The 19,112-nt window shown below is 38.4% G+C and overlaps 1 protein-coding gene and 1 long non-coding RNA gene across 11 annotated transcripts in view; one reads left to right on the top strand and one right to left on the bottom strand.

Annotated features, from left to right (window-relative positions):
• The window catches only part of LOC121069082, a 40,490-nt gene extending 24,147 nt beyond the window's left edge, over positions 1–16,343 (top strand). The window contains exons 5-7 of the long non-coding RNA XR_005819236.1: positions 10,116–10,202; positions 11,554–12,378; positions 13,316–16,343. This is a non-coding gene — a long non-coding RNA (uncharacterized LOC121069082). The remainder of the gene's footprint in view (positions 1–10,115; positions 10,203–11,553; positions 12,379–13,315) is intronic.
• INPP4B (inositol polyphosphate-4-phosphatase type II B) overlaps positions 1–19,112 on the bottom strand; it is a 347,812-nt gene that overhangs the window by 64,217 nt on the left and 264,483 nt on the right. For all 10 annotated transcript variants that reach the window (XR_005819226.1, XM_040554780.1, XM_040554781.1 and 7 more), the window contains one exon: positions 17,867–18,021. Coding sequence is in view for 9 of the 10 variants with exons in the window: in XM_040554780.1 (XP_040410714.1) it covers positions 17,867–18,021 (155 nt within the window). In the remaining variant the exon portion in view is untranslated. The remainder of the gene's footprint in view (positions 1–17,866; positions 18,022–19,112) is intronic.

Below are 19,112 nucleotides of genomic sequence, written 5' to 3'. Positions count from 1 at the left end.
TTAACTTTCAAAGATTTTTTTTTTAAGCCTTTTTACTCCATGGTGAAGAACAGCTGAAAAACTGATTTAAGAGGCCGAAGAGGCTTGTTGTACAGCCATGTATGAAGGCTGGCGCTTAAAATCTGACATTAATTTCTAGATGTTCAAGTCTATGTGTAGGATGACAAAATTAAGGTCAGAGGGAACTATTGGTGTAAAATGAGGATCAATTATTCTGTGTTGCAGTTGTAATTCAGGTCATTTTAAGTGAGGAAAGCGTTGAACAGCAATAGGTATAAATTTGATTGTTCTTAGTATTTTCTACCTGTAATTTCAAATAGAGATACAAAGTGGAACGTCACTGATTCTGATTAGTAACACCAATTCATATAATCTCTTCATGGGATTAACCAATGCGTGAGTCGTGCGATAAATCACAGGAACGATCTGTGAACTGCTCTTCCATCTCAAGTAAATAGTATCAGTTGCTTTCTACCAACATACTGAAACAGGTGTTTTCTGAAAAACATATTAATGGTTTGAGAGCTGATCTGTTCTGTGCCCAGACTTTCTCTGAGTGCTAGTACATGGGTGTACTTAAGCAGGGGGGAGGTTAGTGCTCATGTAGATTTGTCAAACATGAAAAACGCACCTGAACCACAATTTCAACCAGTGCACAAGTGCTGGTACCAGCAGCACTAAATGCAGCAAAGAAAGCTCCGTACTTAATCTATAACTGAAACCACCACCCTAAAAATGCTCAGATCAGGACACAGACTAGTAATCTGGAGATGTCATCCCAACCATCCTATCGAATAAACCACCTTCGCTTTAGTGGTGACTAAAACCAACCTGCTGAGTTTTATAAATTGTAAGCGATGCCCCAACTGAACCCCAAATGCACTACTTTTTCTTCCTACTCCCTTCAGAACAAATGATAAGGATGGGCTGAAGTACCTGAAATTAGGTATTTACACTAATTTTGATAATTGCCATTACTGACAAATAAGCAGAATATATACTATTTTAAAAATACATATACTAGGAGAAAAGAGGGGTTTTACTACTAAAATTCTAAAGCATATAACATAAAATTGGAATCTTCCAAGATTTTGTAGAAAACTTACTCATCTATAATCTATTATTCTGAAGAAGCATTACACCAGAAGCAGTGTTTGAGTACTTCCTTCCTTCCTCAGGAAGAAACATGTAAAGCAGCAGGACGGTGTAAATCTTCCCTCACTGAGATATCGGATAGTTATCTCTGTCTGCAGAGGTCTTTCCTACTGTTGTGGAAGCTGGTTATTTTGTATGCTGGAAGGAAAACAGTTTAAGAAACGTTTCAGTGAGACATCATCTCATGGTGCTCCTACTTTAGATAAACACTGCACCAATTTTCTAGATAAAGCTCTTCTTTTGAAATATCTTGAATGTCCCTAAAATCCAGCACTGCATGATATTGTGCTGGAGGCAATTCCAGCATCTCCTATTTTATACTCTTTTTTTTTTTTTTTTTTTTTTTTTTTTTACAGGAATGCAGCTCCCAACCTAGTCAAGTCTGAGTGATATTAATCCAGGTATTGCCTGTGTTTCTGGTCATGCTTTTCTTTAATTACTCTAAGAAAAACAGTAACTCACATACTCTAAGTATCTGAGTAACTATGAGCCAAAGGCAAGGTGGACAAACAAAAATCTACAGTGCAGCCAAAAGGCACACGGGTCCTTAATTAGAAACCCTTTGTTCCCCCAAATGCCCATTACAATGGCAGGCCTTAAGGAATTCTGCTTCCCTTTTAATATCTAATAAATGCTAATGCTCTTCAAGCACCTTGTAACATATCCCGCAAGAACCTTTCTGCAAATGACACTGCCTTGACTGGCCCTGTGAGCTACACCAGCATTCACAGCTCTCTCTGGTGTCTGCCAGGGGTCGCTGAGCCAGGAAAAAGCACAGCCCCTACTCCAGCCTGAGCAGGTTGCTGCTCTCCTCGACTTTTGGTTAGTGCCGCCTTTCTGTGGCTGTTGCACAGCACTTAGAGGCTTCTAGTAATGAAACAAATTTCCCTTTAGAGCATGCATCCACTGCACGGGTAAGAATACAGCAGAGACCAAGAATTTTAAACTGCTGACGTTATCTCCTGCCACAAACACAAATATATATGGACGAGTATGCAAGAGTTGAGAGATCTCCACTATTCCCAGTTTTACTCCCAATTAACCTTTACAAAAAGCTAAATCAGCTTCACATCATCTCACCAGAGTGCAGCCAACGCATGGAAAGGGTGCTGGAATCACGCTTGTCTCATTTTATTAGTATTTCATCCTGTGTTAGTTAAAAATAAATTCTGTAATGTGCTATTAATGTGCTGCTACTAACAGCTTAAATACAATCAATAAAACACAAAAGCTGCAATTAAACAACAAAAGTAATTTTTAGAAATTATCGCTGCCTAGCTACAGGCTTCACTTGTTATCTCGTTAATATACACAGGGGGCAGAGTTGGCTTGTGCACTGTTTATGTACTACTAGATTAATGATATCCTTCCTACTCTTACAGCATGGCTAAAGCAAACAACTAGCAAAACTTCTCTAAACTATTTTGGTTCAATTTTGCTCCTTGCATGAATATTTCAAGACAGCAGATAGGAGATTCAAACACAGCTAAAAGGCATGTGAGTGCAGGCCAGCAACCGCACTTGTCAGACAAGTATGTGTACTAATGCAGACAGAATATTTTGCTGCATGAAATAATAAATTACATTTTCTCAGGTATGGAACACAGCAATGAAACATCTGCAGAATACTGTAAAAAAAAATAAAATGTGATAACCCACGGTAAGATAAAATTACTCACAGCTAATGGAATGAAACTGGAAAAAATGACAGTTTTACATTGGTCCAATAATGTTCTGTCATGTTCAGGAGAGTTAACAATTAAAGAAGTAACAGACAACCCAAGGGCAAGGAAAGAGTTATCTGCCAAACATTTGTTTCCTTAAAGAGGAGTTATTTTATTCACAAAGTTTCCTCTCTCTCCCTTTCATTCAAATGATTAGCTGCATATTTGTACTAAGGAATACTAGCTATACATAACACATTTTTAAAAGTAAACGTCAGATCACAGTAGAAGGATTAGAACATCATTCACTAAAACACTGAATAGTTTTTTTTTTTTTTTAATTCTATACGTGTATCTACTGAAAAAAAAACTTAAGTATTTGCAGAATTCAGAGTGTTCCAAAAATTATTTAAGCTCTAGTAACTTTGTGTCTGAAACAGGTGTCAAATTTAAGTTAGCCACCAACATATATAAATAGCAGTTTAGGAGAACAGCATTTTAAGTTCATTGCTTAATCGCTACTGCCGTCTATATAAACAAGGAAACTAACAAAAAGGGACTTTTACCTTCAAAATAGCAAAGCTCGCAGTCAGTATTTTATCACAGGAAACGAGTAGAAAATAAAGGAAGCAGCCTGAATATAGCAGTGGGTGCAGGTTAATCAGCTATTTAGTGGTGCACTTTTCACCTTTTTTTTTTTTTTTTTTAATAACTTTCTTGTGTTTGCTGAGCCTATGATAAATGCATTGGTGTCTAGTGCTAAATGGAGATTTAAACCACATTGGGTAGTGTGCTGATGCCAGAAAAATCTCTCCCGTGCTAAGTTTTGCCCTCCTCATTTTATTTTACCTTCAGTTGCTTTGGAGGATAACTACAACATGCACCAAGCTGAGTCCTTTAAAAGGCAACGTGCCATATGCTCCCTGACCTGCAGTGTCAAGCATCCGGGTGCCAAACTTCACAGCCCAGGCTTCCTGTAAGCATAGAGAGCATCCCCAGGATGATTCAGCGCCCCTATATTAGGTAGTTACCTGTCCTCCAAGATGTGTACTAGGAACACAAATTCTTAATCCAGATATTCATATGAAAGACACCTGTAGTTTTACGATAAAAACAGCTTGATTATGAGTGTTTACACGGAGTTCAAAAAGCTTTGTAAAAGACTTCTCCAACAGCTAATTGCCAACTTAGCCATTCCCCACCCTTACAAAGCTTTAAAATCTGCAGCTCATACATGGGGCTACCACTACATCGTTTACAAAATGGAATCTGAGGTTTGTGTGGTTCTTTTCCACACCATAAATACTGTCAAACACGATGCCTAACAGCATAAGCTTTCAAGCTTGCTTGACTACAGACTATTTTTAAAGGACAGTCTTGATTTTTTCTGTAATGTGAATAAAGGAAAAAAAAAAGATTTATGACGAAGCAATTATCTGTTTTGGGCTACGTTACAATGTGGTACAGAACATTAAGTTCTGCAACAAGACTAAATATCTTTTTATTTCTATTTTAGCATTCCATAGCCAATGGAGTATGGATAGCAAGTTTAAAGTTTTTATTTTTTCCATAAAAGATCATTTGACTTTTTCTCTCCATTGCAACATGTATTTCATTTAATGAACTTTATAATAAAAAAACTACTAAAACACTGCTCTATTCGAGGATACAATTCAGAGGGGGTTCATTTAGTTCCATTAGTTTTAGCATCTGTGTTTTAAGTTGCAGATTGTTTCAAAAATGGCTATTGAGGTAATGCACTGCTTCATTTACAGAGGAAATTGGATGCTTAATATATTTTGTAATGCAATAGGAACAAAGTGGTAGCATTTGCATAAAGCAGCCCACTGTAATACCCGGTTTTGATCCTGTCTGGGAAAAGGTCTTTTGACTTGTGCTGAGCCAGCGTGTCGTTATTCCATCTGGCTGTCTTGTCATGCAGTGAAGTGCACACAACAGAAAGCCACATTTGGGAAGGGTTGTTACTGTATCTGTGCCTAAAAAAGCCAAATTCATCAAGAGAGGATGCTTATTAATTTAACTAATTACACAGATTGTTTGTGGAGAACAGGCTGGCCCAAGCGAACTGAGCACAGCATCACAAACCTGCACTCCCTTACGTGCTGTTGATACAGCCACTTGGAGAGGGGGGACAGATGGGCCCACCAGAGACCTCGCCCTGATGGCCCTAGACAATATTTGTTGGTGTTGACTCTGCTAGAGCCATCCCAGTTCTATTTCAGGGGAAAGACGTGTCAGAAAGTATATGAGATGCGTGTGGCACAAGGCAGTATTTCAGAAAAGACACACGTCCAAATTCTTTGAATTTGAAGGAGATGGTAGCAGTTATCACCACAGCACCCATCGGGCTGTGCAGCTGCACTTGTGAAACACTTTCATGAGTTTTGCTTTGCAAATGCTTTTAACTGGTTTAATCATTCTCTGCTTCAAATAATCAGTCTCTGTCTTACTAACTTGTTATTTCCTAGAATTATCACATCGTGTTAGTCACAATGCTTATCTTTTCTTCGTCTAAGTACGTATTTGGGTTGGTTTGATTCAATCCTAAGATACACAACCAAATTAAAAATGCTTTTGTTATATTAACTGCAACAGCAGGCAAAGAAGAAAATGACAGTTTTTCATCTGCTTAAGAGGCAGTCTCAGAATATGCCCAGGTCTTGGAGATACCTGTACTGTGTCTGAGCACTATTATAAGCATGAAGGAGAGAATCAAAACTGTGAGTTCAAGTTCATTACCACCTCATTGCAAGTTTTACCTTAGAATTAAACTTAAATTGAGACTGAAATGAGTTTTGTTATCCCTGTTGTGCTGCACAAAGGATGATTCTTTCTGACAGCAGGAAGAATGATTGCCTTCAGGACTGAAAACAGAATTTCAGATACCACTGTGCAAAATAAATTCAAAAAAATCAGCTTATACTACAAATACTTTTATGGACTGCTGTGCTATGTGTTTGCTCAGCATCCTCTTACCAGTGAATAGCTGTTGTCTGAAAGTGAGGAAAAACTGTCTGATTTGAAAAGTGCTCATGCACTGAGGTTTCGTTATCCTTCCTGAAACACCAAGAACAATAGCTGTATCACATTATAGTAACAAGTGGCTGAATTTTCCCAGTAATTCTACCTCAGTCAAATCTTCATCTACAAACAAGCATCTGCATCTGAAGACAGTAAAGCTGTGGGGCGACACAGAACTTGAATGTCTGAAGTCTTTTATCTAACTTCTAACGGCCAGTCAAAGCACGCAAAACAATCAGAAAACAGCGAAACAGGAAAAAAAGTTCTCTAAAAACTGTTTCTTGTCTTGTACTAATATTTTAAAAGTTTGTAAGCCATATTTGAAAATTCATTAAGTCACCTAGGAAAGCAGCAACATGTGACAAAATGCACCACTTCCTACATTTTCTTGGAGTATTTATGTCTGCGTGTTATGTGCTATACCATACAGACCACTGTACTTCAGAAGCAAAACTCTGCTGTATGCAATGTTACCTTGTTAAGCACCACGAAAAGGTGATTTCAATCCTTTTCAACGAGAAAAATCTCACAGGTTTTCAATCTACCAGATTACACATGTTATGGCCAGCCTGACAATTAATGGCTTTTGTTACAGAGATACTCTAATTTATCTATAAAGCAAAGAAAGCATGAAGCACAAAGACATATCCACCCTAGAGGCTTCATGAAATAACAATTTTTCCTTCAAGAAACATCAACTTGCAATTAAAATGCAAGACGGTACCTTACAGAGTGCAGCATGGCAGGTTAACTGGGAAAACAATCCTACAGGAATAAAAATGAATACCCATCTAACTAGGCAGCACCTCTTGGCTATTTCCACTGCGCAAGAGGGAAAAGAGTAGTAGAAGTCTTAGATATGCAAGTTCACTTCAGGAATGAATTCAAGTAGCATCTACATGGCCAGCTATACTAGTCTGCATAACAGAAATGTCAAACTATATTTAAAGCAATTGTCTATAAATTTGCTGATAATGCCACTGTAGCAGCAAATGTTTACAGAGAAAGAGGACAGGGAGCAAGTTTCTCCCCTAGGCAGCAGCAGCAGAGTAAGAAAGACAGACAGGACATTCTTCAGTGTGGTGCTGAGGAAAGACCAGCACCAACACTCGGGCAGTACACAGCACGATTTGGCAGCACCAGCACCGCCACATGCAGGACTGCCGCGTGAACACGAAACACAAAAGGGAATGCAAAAAGTTATTAACGCGCACAGCAGTGAATGTCAGTAAAGCAATGAACCTTATAAGCATTTCTATTGCATGTTTGGGGCAGCAACACAACTTCTGTTTTAAATAAGGGAGACAATGAGAAGAGTCTGTGTTTAATAAAAAGTAGATCCAAATCAAATGTCCAACAAAGGAAAGGGCTGTGTGGTCACAAGTAGATGATTTGACATCTCTACTCCATCATCTTCCCACAGAAAGATACCGGTGCATTTCTTTATCTCACCTTTTGCTGGTCAATTAGAAACTTTTCTCTTTTTTCTTTTTCTAGAAACTTTTCAAGTCAAGAATGTTTGACAGAAAGAAGTGTCTTCACATCTGCTCACACCTAAGCTCTTGGCCTATTCCTGTTACATTTAACCAGTGATTGTTAAATGAAAGGCAGTTAGTATGTATGAAACTTGCCACATTAGCAATTGCTACATTGGTGGGAAAATTGAGAATACAATACAAACTGATAAGAATAAAGTATTAGAAAGTGTCTCTCTTCCTTCAGGAAACAATCTCACATCTTTCTGGTTATAAGCTCTTAAATGAGAGAAATGAGATCTTTGAAATATCTAGCAACACAAAGAAGTAGCAACGTGAAAGTAGGAAAGAACATAATCTTAAGTGCACATTGATGACAAGAAAAGGTGAAACAGCAAACACTGAACATGTCAAAGATTTAGAAAGACCCCACGAATAAGTGTTCAGAACTGTTAGAGTCAGTGTTATCAAAACAGAGACTTCTAGAATTCAAGTCTATCCATGGATTGTTGAATTATTATTGTAAATGTTCATCTTTTAAACACTACTTTAGTCATTTTGAAACCAGCCAGTAATGCTTCTGACATAGTGCCAGCTTAGCCCTTTTTGTTAGTTTTCTTGAGGCATTCAATGCAACTGCCATTTTATTACATAAAATAAACTTAGAAAACAGATTGTGTGAGTTTTGGTTAAACTAAGCAAACAGCAACAATAACCACCACCAGGCTAAAAGCACTGTTTTTTATTTCCTGGCTGAAACGTGTTATGAAAAAATTTGCTCAACCACTTATTGCGGACATTCCCATCTTCTGCTTATCACAACAAGACAAGGCATTTTATTGGAAGCTGTTCAGCAACCCTTTCTGTTGCTGGATTACTTTGCATTCTGTAGAAGCTCCACTGTCAACAATTACTTATGAGTTATAAATGGATTTAAATAAAAATTGACAACTTTAGAGCAGTGATTTTCGCAAAACGCATATGAAACAAAACATTATTTTGACAAGAATGATACATTTCCATTGGACCTACCAGTTTACTCAAAAACACAAACTGGTAATCAGATGGTCCTAAGCCAAGATCTATCTTATAAAATATGTGACCACATTGCTCCTTAACCCATTTTTTGAAGAATCTAAACAAGTTCTTCATATCTGACAGTGCTGACTGTTGTGTGGAGAGGGCTTGTGACTGATGAGATTTTTTTATATTTTTAAAACAAGGTGCAAGGTCACTGTTCTGTTGCTGCTAATTAGCTGCTGCCTTTTTAGCCTCTCTTGCTACAGAAACAAAGGTCACATGCTAGTGGTTCGTGTGAGGGGAAGGATCCCAGCAGCCTTTGGGCACATTGACTGAGGTCAGCAGAAGTCAGATGAGGGATAAGAAACCTCAAAGATGACTACATTCTCACCAGTGTTAAGAAATACACAGCCAAGATACAGAGACACTGTCATGCAGAGAGTCTGTAGCACGAGTTTGAAGCTGCTTATAAATCTGAAAACCCATACAATCAATGAGAAGAGCAGAAAGAAGAGATTCCTTATAAACGCCTGACTGTGAAAAGGCTTCAGTTGGGCCTCAAACACCTGTTTCCTAAAAAAAGCCTACAGACCATGAAAGAATAAAGAAAACTACCCTTCTTCCCCCTCTCCCCCCAACAAGAGATCCAAATCTGACCTCCTACTCCTTCACGGAGCTAACCGTATCAGTGCAGCATGCTTGATTCAGCCCTGTTGATAACAGTATTTACTTAAAAATTACAGATGCAATAATTCAAGAGTTATCAAATTACCACCAGATGTGCTATTTTCTTCAAAAAAGAGAAAGACTACAAATAACTGATTCAAAAAAGAATTGCAACGCCACTCGTATCACAATACTATGGAATCTTTTTGATAAGGATAACTGAAGCCTTGGAGCACCACAGATGGGTGGAATCTCCCTCCTGCCTCCCTAACAGTGATCTAATTAGCATGCTGGGTCCTACACCCTAAATATTTCATCCCTGTTGCAGGGAAAAGCGACTTTCTTCCCACCCTCTGACCTTCCCAGTTAATGGGGCTTTACCCTCAGCTAACTCTGGCCTGGGATCCCAGGGCCTTGCACGGGTAGGAACTCGGCTTTGGCACCTTCCCAGGGTGCTGGGAGCACAGCCATGCCAGTGATCTTGGCATCAGGTATGTTTAGAGTCACAATACCACTACAGCATCGCTAAGTCCCAGGACAGCAGAAACCACCGCTAAAAGGAGTCAGCTGCCGAGTGATTTGGCAGTGCAGCAGACCAAAAGGAAAAAAAAAAGCATGGAAGAAAACTGGAACAGGGATTGTGGATGAGAAGAAGAAGATGATTGATTGAGCGGGGAGTATTCCTAAAGAAGAAACTAAGTTGGATGATGGGATTAAGGAGCCTAAAACAAGAGTAAAAATAGACCTGCTACCTGCTTTCCGCATAAGCCAACTACAGCTGTAGCCTGACACTGCATCATCTTTGCCCTGATGAAACGCAGTCGTCTTTTACAAAACACCCTATCCAGAACAGCAGCTAGTTGCTGCTCTTTTCTGCATCCCCTCCAACTTCTCCACAGCCCATACTGGCCGGGACTGCAGGAAGGATACCAGCTCTCCGTGCCAATATTATATTATTCTGAGAATAATACAGTTTCAGAGACAGATAAATTCTTGAAGAGATTGAATCCATGATAATTTTAACTAGCTATTGTATGCTATTACTACCCACTTATTCTCCTCATTTCCTGCTCCTTTCTTATCTGAATTTTAGTTTTGGCAGTGCTGCTTTTCCTCAGAGCTTTAGCTGTATATGGTCAAAGCCAGGGTAATTCAGCTGCGGCTCATGGAGATTTAACAGGTAATAAATATGCATGCAGGACTTCTCCTACACAATTCCTCAGAAAATGTTAACAGACATGAAATATAATAGGAAAAAAAAAAGTAGTATTACTAACTCTGGTGAGTAAAATGCATCTGTTTTCTGATTTCAGGTAAGGGAGTCCTTCATTGAGGTTCTGAATAAGGAACAGCATAAGCACTCAAGTACAGTACTAAATGAGAAAGCAAAGTTATTGGAAAAGGCTTTTTTGACTATTTTTTTTAATTAAAAAAAAAGAGTGAGCATAATGTGTACCTGGTAATTAATTATGCACCTTTTTCACTCTTTGTGCTGAATAATTAAAATACTAAGGCATAGCTCAATCCCCCACACTCATTTGGGTCAAGATATGGTAAACACTAATATGGGCTAGGTAAGAGAACATTACTATGTCAATGTTTCAGTGAGGAAAAAAAGTACAAATTAGAGCAGAACAACTCAGAGTAGTTTTTGATTGGAATTCCATTAAATCTGGTTCTCCTTTGAAGAAAGGTGTCATCATACACACATGCTCAGCCAAGGGCCAAGGACTCCCTTCAATTAAAAAAAAAATCATAGAAAAATCAAACCTTCTTTCTTGCTGCCACAAAGCTAAAAAACAAATATAGCCAAACATTTTCTTTTTCAATGGAAAAGGAGGTTGTTTTATTTATATTTTTTTGGTGTAATACACTGCAATTAATATATGCACATGTTTTGCTACTCAGTAGTTTTACCTTCTGGTCCCTGAGTCTTCCTGAAGGACCCACCTTCCCTATGTTAGCAATGAAGGAGAAGCAGGTGCATTTCAACAGCTTACCCACCTGACTCTGGTGTCAAAATTTAGAGACAATATGCATTGCTTTTGGTATTACCTTCCCTCCATGGTCTGACAGGAAAATTAAGCATATACTTCTACCTACTGAAAATTTAAGTGCTTCAGTGAGGTAGCCTAGGTCACATCTTTAAATATTCCTGGCAAAGACTGGCAAAGGTTTTTACTGTTGTCCCTTGAACACTCACTCCCTCCCCTGTGATTAGCTCAATATTAGAATATAATTACAGGTTCCAGGGGAAGGGCATCTATAATTCCCGTTACACAATGCTTTCCATTAATGTTACACTTCCAATTGTTAATTCATTTTGAAAGGTGAAAATTCGAGCTTACAATGTCATGTAAAGAAGAAAAAAATAGTGTTTTTTTCCCCCCCCTCCTTGATATGATTACTGGAGCGGGATTTGGTATTCTGCACAAAGGTAATAAAGGTATGAGAGATCTAACTATTGTAAGAGCCTGCTCTGGCAAGAATCTCAAATCACCTCTTCCTAACAAGGACTTGTTAAAATTCAGCAGGTACATATTTTGAGGATTCAATCTATGCTAAATGCTTGCCAAGTCAAGGGGTCAGACAAGGCTTTTCCTTGCTGTTCTTCTCCCTGGCAGATGGTGACTGCTGCAACATGAAGCAAAGGCAGTGAGGCAGGGGGACTGTCTCTGCTGCCCTCCCAATAGTTGTTACTGCAGCCAGTGTCCGAGCTCTGAAGAGGAGGAGAAAGACAAAGATAGCCACACGTGCAGAGGAAGAAGGAGCAACCAGAGGGAAATACTTCAGCAATAGTCTGGTGAAAATGAGGAAGGAACATGAGAAAAGCCTCACAAGAGGGTTCTCAGGACTCTGACTGGGGTGTTGATCAGAGAGGCTGAAATTAGTGCTTGTAAGAAGCCAGAAAAATCAACTACAGGAGAAATGAAACTTCTGTAGTTAGCTAGAGAATATTCCCCTGCAGAACGTGGACTTGAACATCTGGACCCAATATATGAAATATAAACAAAATGTGTGAGACTACATTATAAAGCAACCACTAATTTTACTTAATTTTCCCATGTAGAAGTCTGAACTTCACTGAAAACTTTCATGAGGCTTTTGTAGTATTTGGGTTTCCTTTCCTTTTTTTTTTTTCCCCTTTGCTATTTTCCCTCTCAAGTCTTAAAAAAATAGATTTTTTTTTTTTAAACACCATAAAGATTAAATTTCTGAAATTAAGTACTTGTATTATAAAGCCTTAGAATTAATAAGGCCTGCTCAAGCTACTGCTTGACACTCTGTAATGGTTGTCTGTAACTCTCTTTCTCTTTCCAGCAGGATGTTCAGAACTAGACATTCATTCTAGAGGGGTACAACACGGTGCCGATGGCATTGATTCTTTTTTACATCTTGTTGCCTACTTCTTTCTATTTTATTTTCTTTCCTCTGTCAGATGCAATGCACACACTTGCTGTGGAAAACAAATAGTAATTTGGTTTTAGAAAAAAATTTGATGGTTGATTCAATGCATCAAAAATTGGACCTTCCTGTTACTTAATGCCAGGCCCTTTTCAATACTTTAGGTAATGTAAATTTTTCCATCTAAAGTTTGTACCTCAAAATAAAAATGTTGCCTTTCTCAAGAACCGTAGACTGATGGAAAAAATCTACTTTGGAAGCTAGGCTCTCCCTTAAAAGTTTTGTTTATACTAAGACAAGATTCTCAGGAAAAAAAAAATGTTGGAGAAGGCCTGATGGGCTACGGAACGAAAAGGTTAGAGGAGAACACATGCTTCTTCTTCTGCATAACCACTCACACACTGCATCTCCTGCTACAAGCTCACAGGGGCTGGGGAAAGGCTGGGAGAAAGGTCAAGGAAGGTCTGCATGTGGATCCCAGCCTCTCATCCTGTCACTTTGCTCCTGCTTCCTAGACCACAGGAGTCATGATGCTGTTTGGCATACACCCTTGCATAGCAAAGGTCTCTCAGCTTGGACCTATGGCTTCCACCCAGCTCATGTGGAAGCTGTTACAGCTATCCCTCCTTCTCAACTCACACATCTTTAATATGATCTTTAAGAAAAGATGCCCTCGAACACCTGTTTAAAAAGGAGCAATTTGCTTCATAACTAGGCCATCAAAAGCCCATACCTCGTGGCCCAGACCATTCATTCTTTGTATTTGCACTTCAATCAGATTTTTGATTGGCAATTTATCTGAAATAATCTGAAATATCCTTGGCTGGCATTTTAGATGAAAACAGTGTGTCCTACGTTGAGTCAAATTTTGTATTCAATGCCTGACAGGTATCGTGCCCTGCTAAGAATTATGACAGGGATGGATGAAAGCTTGGAGACTTCACCGTACACAGGGGATTTGTCACATCATTTGCGTGGTTTTACTTTTGAGGCATTATTGGAAATGCGCTCAAAAACCCAGAAGATTCTGAGCTTATTTACTACCCAAGGACTTCAGCACAGACCCTGTCACCAAGACATTAACATTCAATAGGTTTGGAAAAGAAAATAAAGAGTTTTATGAAACTGCTTTGTAACGTGCTGCCTACCAGGGTCCAAGGCTCCTTAAGCAGTAGCCAGCTCTAAGGAAGAAAAGTAGAATTGTGTGACAGATACTGCAGTGAACTCTGGTCCATCTGTTTTGTCTCTGCTGTCTTCTGGAATACAGTTGACATTAAATGACAGGAAATATTTGTACATTGGTGAATGGAAAAACAAAATATTGACTGCAAAAAATGATGATTATAAGTGGCAGCAACATTAAAAATATGATTTCAGTATGACATGAATTGCAAGCATTTGATAAAGAAGGAATAACATATATTGATCTCCCTCATTCCGTGCTATGAATGTCACTAAGATCAATGAAAGTCACAAACATACACAAAGGAAACTGTAGCATGTACCACTATGGAATAGCTGCTTCTGTTTTTACTCACACTGTAACTGCAGCATCATAACGGTTACAGATGCACCCAGAAGACAAAACCATATTTCAGATATTGTAAGTGATAAAGCCTGAATTCCTAGCATCATTTCACATTTTTCATAAGCTAAAGGGACAACTATTGGAACGATTTTTGCACCTTTTTTTTTTTTCCTTTCTTAAAAAGCAATAAACTCCATACAGTTTATCAGTACAAGACATTAACTGTGCTAATGAATTCGTTCACTAAATAAGAGGTACTGGCAGTATTTTCCTAAACAGCATCATACAACGGGTGTGAAAACAAACAAACTGAAATATCTTAAATTGCTTCTGGTTTACTCAAAATTCACAGGCTTACAGGGACAACAGCAAAGCCAAAAAGCAGCAGCACATGAGTCCAGCATCACCAAACTTCTCCTGATGGCAAGAATGCACAAAACCAGCAGCACAGGCTTCCCCTTTTACAACAGCCCCCAAAGCTGTGCCCAGCACTGGCAGGAAAAAAGAAAAGCTTTACAGTTACACAGGCACCTTTATAATTTTCATACCTCAAAATTATGGCATTTCCAATAAAGGCTGCTTTTGAATCTCCATTTGCTTTTACAACTCACTTTGTTTCACAGTACTCTCTATCTCCTACTGTTAATTCTTGAAAGAAGCCTTTCAAAGATCAATCCAGTCTGTTAGGATTCTGGATGTTAAAATTGATTTTTTCTTGTCTACTTGTTCTTTTGAAAGGCTTAAAAGTGATTTGCAGCAATCAGCATAAAGGAAGTTGATTGACAGAGTTGAACAAAGTGATCTAGAGGAGATTCATCAGGGGAAAACTGCATACATTAGAAACTAAAAGGTGACCACAGTTTTTCTCCATCTCCTCTTAAAACAAAATGCATTCTTTTAGATGTGAAAAATCATCCTAAAAGCTTCTACAAATAGTCAATGAAAAGCTTAGAAAAAAAAGTTTTAAATAAGAGTCTGCAATGGTAATCAAACAAAAGAAAGGTTAAAAAGGCAAGCATTACAACAAGTAACAAACAAATCCATTGACCTTATTCACACACACCTCAGAATCATAGCTGCCAAACTTCCCTCAAATAAAATACAGGAGATTTAGCTGAAATGCCATTATATCTCTTCCTGTGGAAATTACGGCCTTTTTCCTCCTTGTTGCCTGACTGTTCTTTCCTTCCCAGTTTGCTCTCTCAAATTGCTTTTCCCTGCCACTCACCTTCCTTTACCTGCAACAAGAGAGCACAGCTGGAGGGTCCTCGCTGCACTCTCTAGTCAGTGGTAGAGAGGGAGAAACAGAAAGGAAAGCCTGTGGCACTTCAAGGGCTGCTCCATAAGCACCTCCAGCCACAGATGAGCAGCGGGAAGGCACAAAGAGCCCTCCTGAAGATACAGTAACTACTGCATTCCTTAAACATTTCTAAAAAATAATTTTAAAAAGCCCAAAGACAGCTCCTTAAAACTGTCCAACCAACTCTCAATGGTAATACAATGGAGTTAAATATTGCGTATCCCCACCTGACATTTTCAGTCTTCTGTTCTGAACATTTTTTTTAACCTATGGTTATGTGCACAGTACAATACGGACAGAAACTAGAATAGGCAAAGGATTTGCTTATTTGGTTTCCTGATGGTGCGGGATAAATTTTTGCGCCACCGCCGCTACTTGCAAGGCCCTTCCTTTAAATCCCAGACAAGCCTACCACCCAAGTCAAAATTATTGACTTTCATTCAACACTGCAGCTACTTCAGTTCAAGGCTGTTTTAAATTCATTTGCAGGTTATTAACAGGATAAAGCTTTTATCTGCCTAAAACTAGAGCAGAACCCCAAAATAAACGTTTTTGTGACGTTGCTTCAGACTCATATCTTTTCATTTACTTTTTAAGTTTCTCCAGATTTTCTGGACTTTTCACCATTCTTCTGAGACTCCAATTTATTCTTACCTGCAAATATAACTAATGTGTTAATCATCTCGGCTTTCAAATCAGTTGTGTGATAAAAAAGCATGTAAAGTCCCTAACATTTTAGTCTGCAAAAACCTACTATGCTTCTGTACTAACAAGTTAATTTGCATATATCATCAAATCACAGAATGGTTTGGGTTGGAAGGGACCCTAAAGCCCATCCAGTTCCAACCTCCTGCCATGGGCAGGGACACCTCCCACCAGACCAGGTTGCCCAAAGCCCCATCCAGCCTGGCCTTGAACACCTCCAGGGATGGGGCATCCACAGCTTCTCTGGGCAGCCTCTTCCAGTGCCTCACCACCCTCTGAGTAAACGATTTCTCCCTAATATCTAATCTAAAACTACTCTTTCTTAGTTCAAAACCATTATCCCTTGTCCTACCACTACAATCACTACAAAGTCCCTCTCCTGCTTCTTGTAGTCCCCCTTTAGGTACCGGAATACGTCAGGGTCTTTTTTATTTATTTTTTAATCAGGTTTATATCTGTGGAATTTTTCCAGTGCTATTCTACATAATAAAGTATTTCATATAATTAGTTTGCTTCTATCTGGTAATTTACTGTAACTTACACACTGTTGTATTTATTGGAGACATAAAAGAAAAAAACATATTTGAAATGCCAACAAAAATGGAACTCAACACAGAAAACTAAGAAATTTTTCATTAATGATAAAACTTGTAGTTATGAAAGGCGGCACACAGAAGTCATTCACTCACTGAAATACTGCAGAGACTAAGGGATTTATGCAAGCTAATGATACATACAAAATGATACTTCAGTTTAATACATCACACTGCACTAGCAGCTTGCAAACCAACTACACTTCGAAACCATCTCAGTCTTCTGCTCAATTACTCATTGCAAAAATTACATTTTTTTTCTTTAGAATACCTATCTTCGTTAAGAGTCAAAAGGATTCTGTATGTGTAAACCTAAAGATTAATCTGATAATGCCAAATATTAAGGTCAAGAACTATCAATTACAGACATTAAACATGATTGGTACTTAGATACGATCTTTACAAATCCAACTCACAATCACATTATGTATTTCACAGAAGTGCAAGAAATAATTCAATTACTTCTTTGCAGGCTGACCAGAATATTTTCTGTTAGCCTTGTAGAGACTTTTGTTATATATTACTTGAATCTTGTGGATAAATTTCTTGAACTCTTATATAATATATAATGCAGCATTCATTAATGCCGATAATGAAACAGTTTCTTTAGAGAATATAGCACCTGGATTTATTTTATGATAAAAACTCATTTGCTCAGTTGTTTTTCTATTCGAAGGCTCACATAACCAAAAATCTTTACATCTTCTAATTACACAGTCCTGACTGTATCAGCCTTAGTTTCTGCATAGTTGTAATTTAGAATGAAACATATTTTTTAGCACAGTAAAGATTTTTATCAAATAATAGTAGCAATTTAGAATGAATCCAAACTTGCTTTTATTTTTAATAACATGACCTAATGAGAATTGCCATCTGTAACAAAAGCTAATTCAGCTTCCCCATTGTTGTCTAAATTTTATGTGAATGTTTTAATGAGCATACAAACATTTCAAAAATATTCTAAAAAACAGAAAATAACTTTTTATATAGAGTTACAGAACGTTGTTAAAATTTTAAGCTTTGTGAAAGTCTAAGAAATCGTTAAATGATGGCTATTTACCTTGGTCAAATTCTACAGTCAGTGGAGTGGCACTTCATAGGGTTTCACGTATAAATCTCAGAAACTGTTCATTAGTGTTAAAACAAAAGACCTTGCATGCAGAAGTGAATCAGTAGCTGGCACACTGCTGGTTGATTCTCTGCTAAACCAGGACTGGGGCCTATCACACACTTGCAACTACCTTCAGCCAGCTCTGCAGAGTAGTTCCTGGCTCAGCTCAAAACGCAAGGGATGTGAAATAATCTCCACATACCTTCTCATGCAATCCAGCGCCCGAATAAAGAAATCTTTGTGAAGCTGATGCTCGTCCCTCAAGATGGAGCACTGCTCCAGTGTCACTGACATGGATGTCCGGTCTTTGGCACTTTTGCAACAGGTGAAACGGACACCATTCAGCTTGCGGCAAATCTGAAACACAAGCAGATGTCAAAGGATTGCTCTTCTCACTCCTCAGGTTCTCTACACACCTGCAGACTGTCAAGATCCCACAATTCTACAAGCACAGACAACTAATACAAAAAACGATATTTCTCAAGAAGAAAACTGGTATGAAAAGGTGGTAACTCAATCCTGAATCATGTGTCCGCTTACATATGATTTAACTGTCATTATAGTTAAATTATTTATTAGTGCTGCCTTCCGGATTTTCATATTCTAAGGACTATGGACATGCTGGCCTGACACAGTGGCACAAAAAGGTGAAAATGTTGCACTGAAAGGGACTGTAAATTTCTCTTTTGTTTTATAAATTTTATAGCCATAACACTTAAAAAAAAAAAGGACCAAAAGATGATAGCTACTGATCGATAGCCCATTTCCAATTTGTCCAAATTAAACATCTTAAAAACAGATCTTAACGGTCTCCATTAGGAGGACAAGCGTGAAAATAACCTGCCCACTGAGGAAAAAGAAAGCCTTATTGGTTTGAGGAGAGAGCTGCACGCAACCTTGCACTACAGTTGCCGTCTATGTATTGTTTTTGCTCCCTTGATATTTACTGTAGCACACATAACGCTCGATCCCTCAAACACGTGCTTGAACTTTATGCATAGGTACCACACAAAAATTTCTTCATAACAAACTGTGGAGTTATCATCTTTTGTCTTCTTTTGTTTCAATAGAAAGCCTTGCCTCCTGTTTTATCACCAAAAGTCAATTAAGACAGCACTGCGACACGTGCACCATGTTTTATATTTGGACTGATGAGGAACAGGTTCTGTACAAAGCAGGAGAGACGTCCAGCACCCAAGTGGTCTGGTTCGGATACAAAACACAGTTCACGGAGGATGGCCTGGTTCTCCAAGCCAGAGAAGCAATCTAGTCTCAATCCTGTCCCCATGTACACAGCAACAACCACCTACTATTCCTAGCTCTTATCACGGTTAAGCAAGTTACTAAAACATCTACACTTATTTACAGGTTACCAAACCACTGCATCCAATTTCCTGAACTTGAAATATAAAGCGCTTATGTTAGTCTAGACTATAAAAGAAAAAGTT

The sequence above is a fragment of the Cygnus olor genome, chromosome 4 (assembly GCF_009769625.2).
Source record: "Cygnus olor isolate bCygOlo1 chromosome 4, bCygOlo1.pri.v2, whole genome shotgun sequence".
Lineage (NCBI taxonomy): Eukaryota > Metazoa > Chordata > Aves > Anseriformes > Anatidae > Cygnus > Cygnus olor.
Note: the sequence above shows the minus strand (reverse complement) of the source record. Positions and strands in the feature narration are given on the sequence as shown.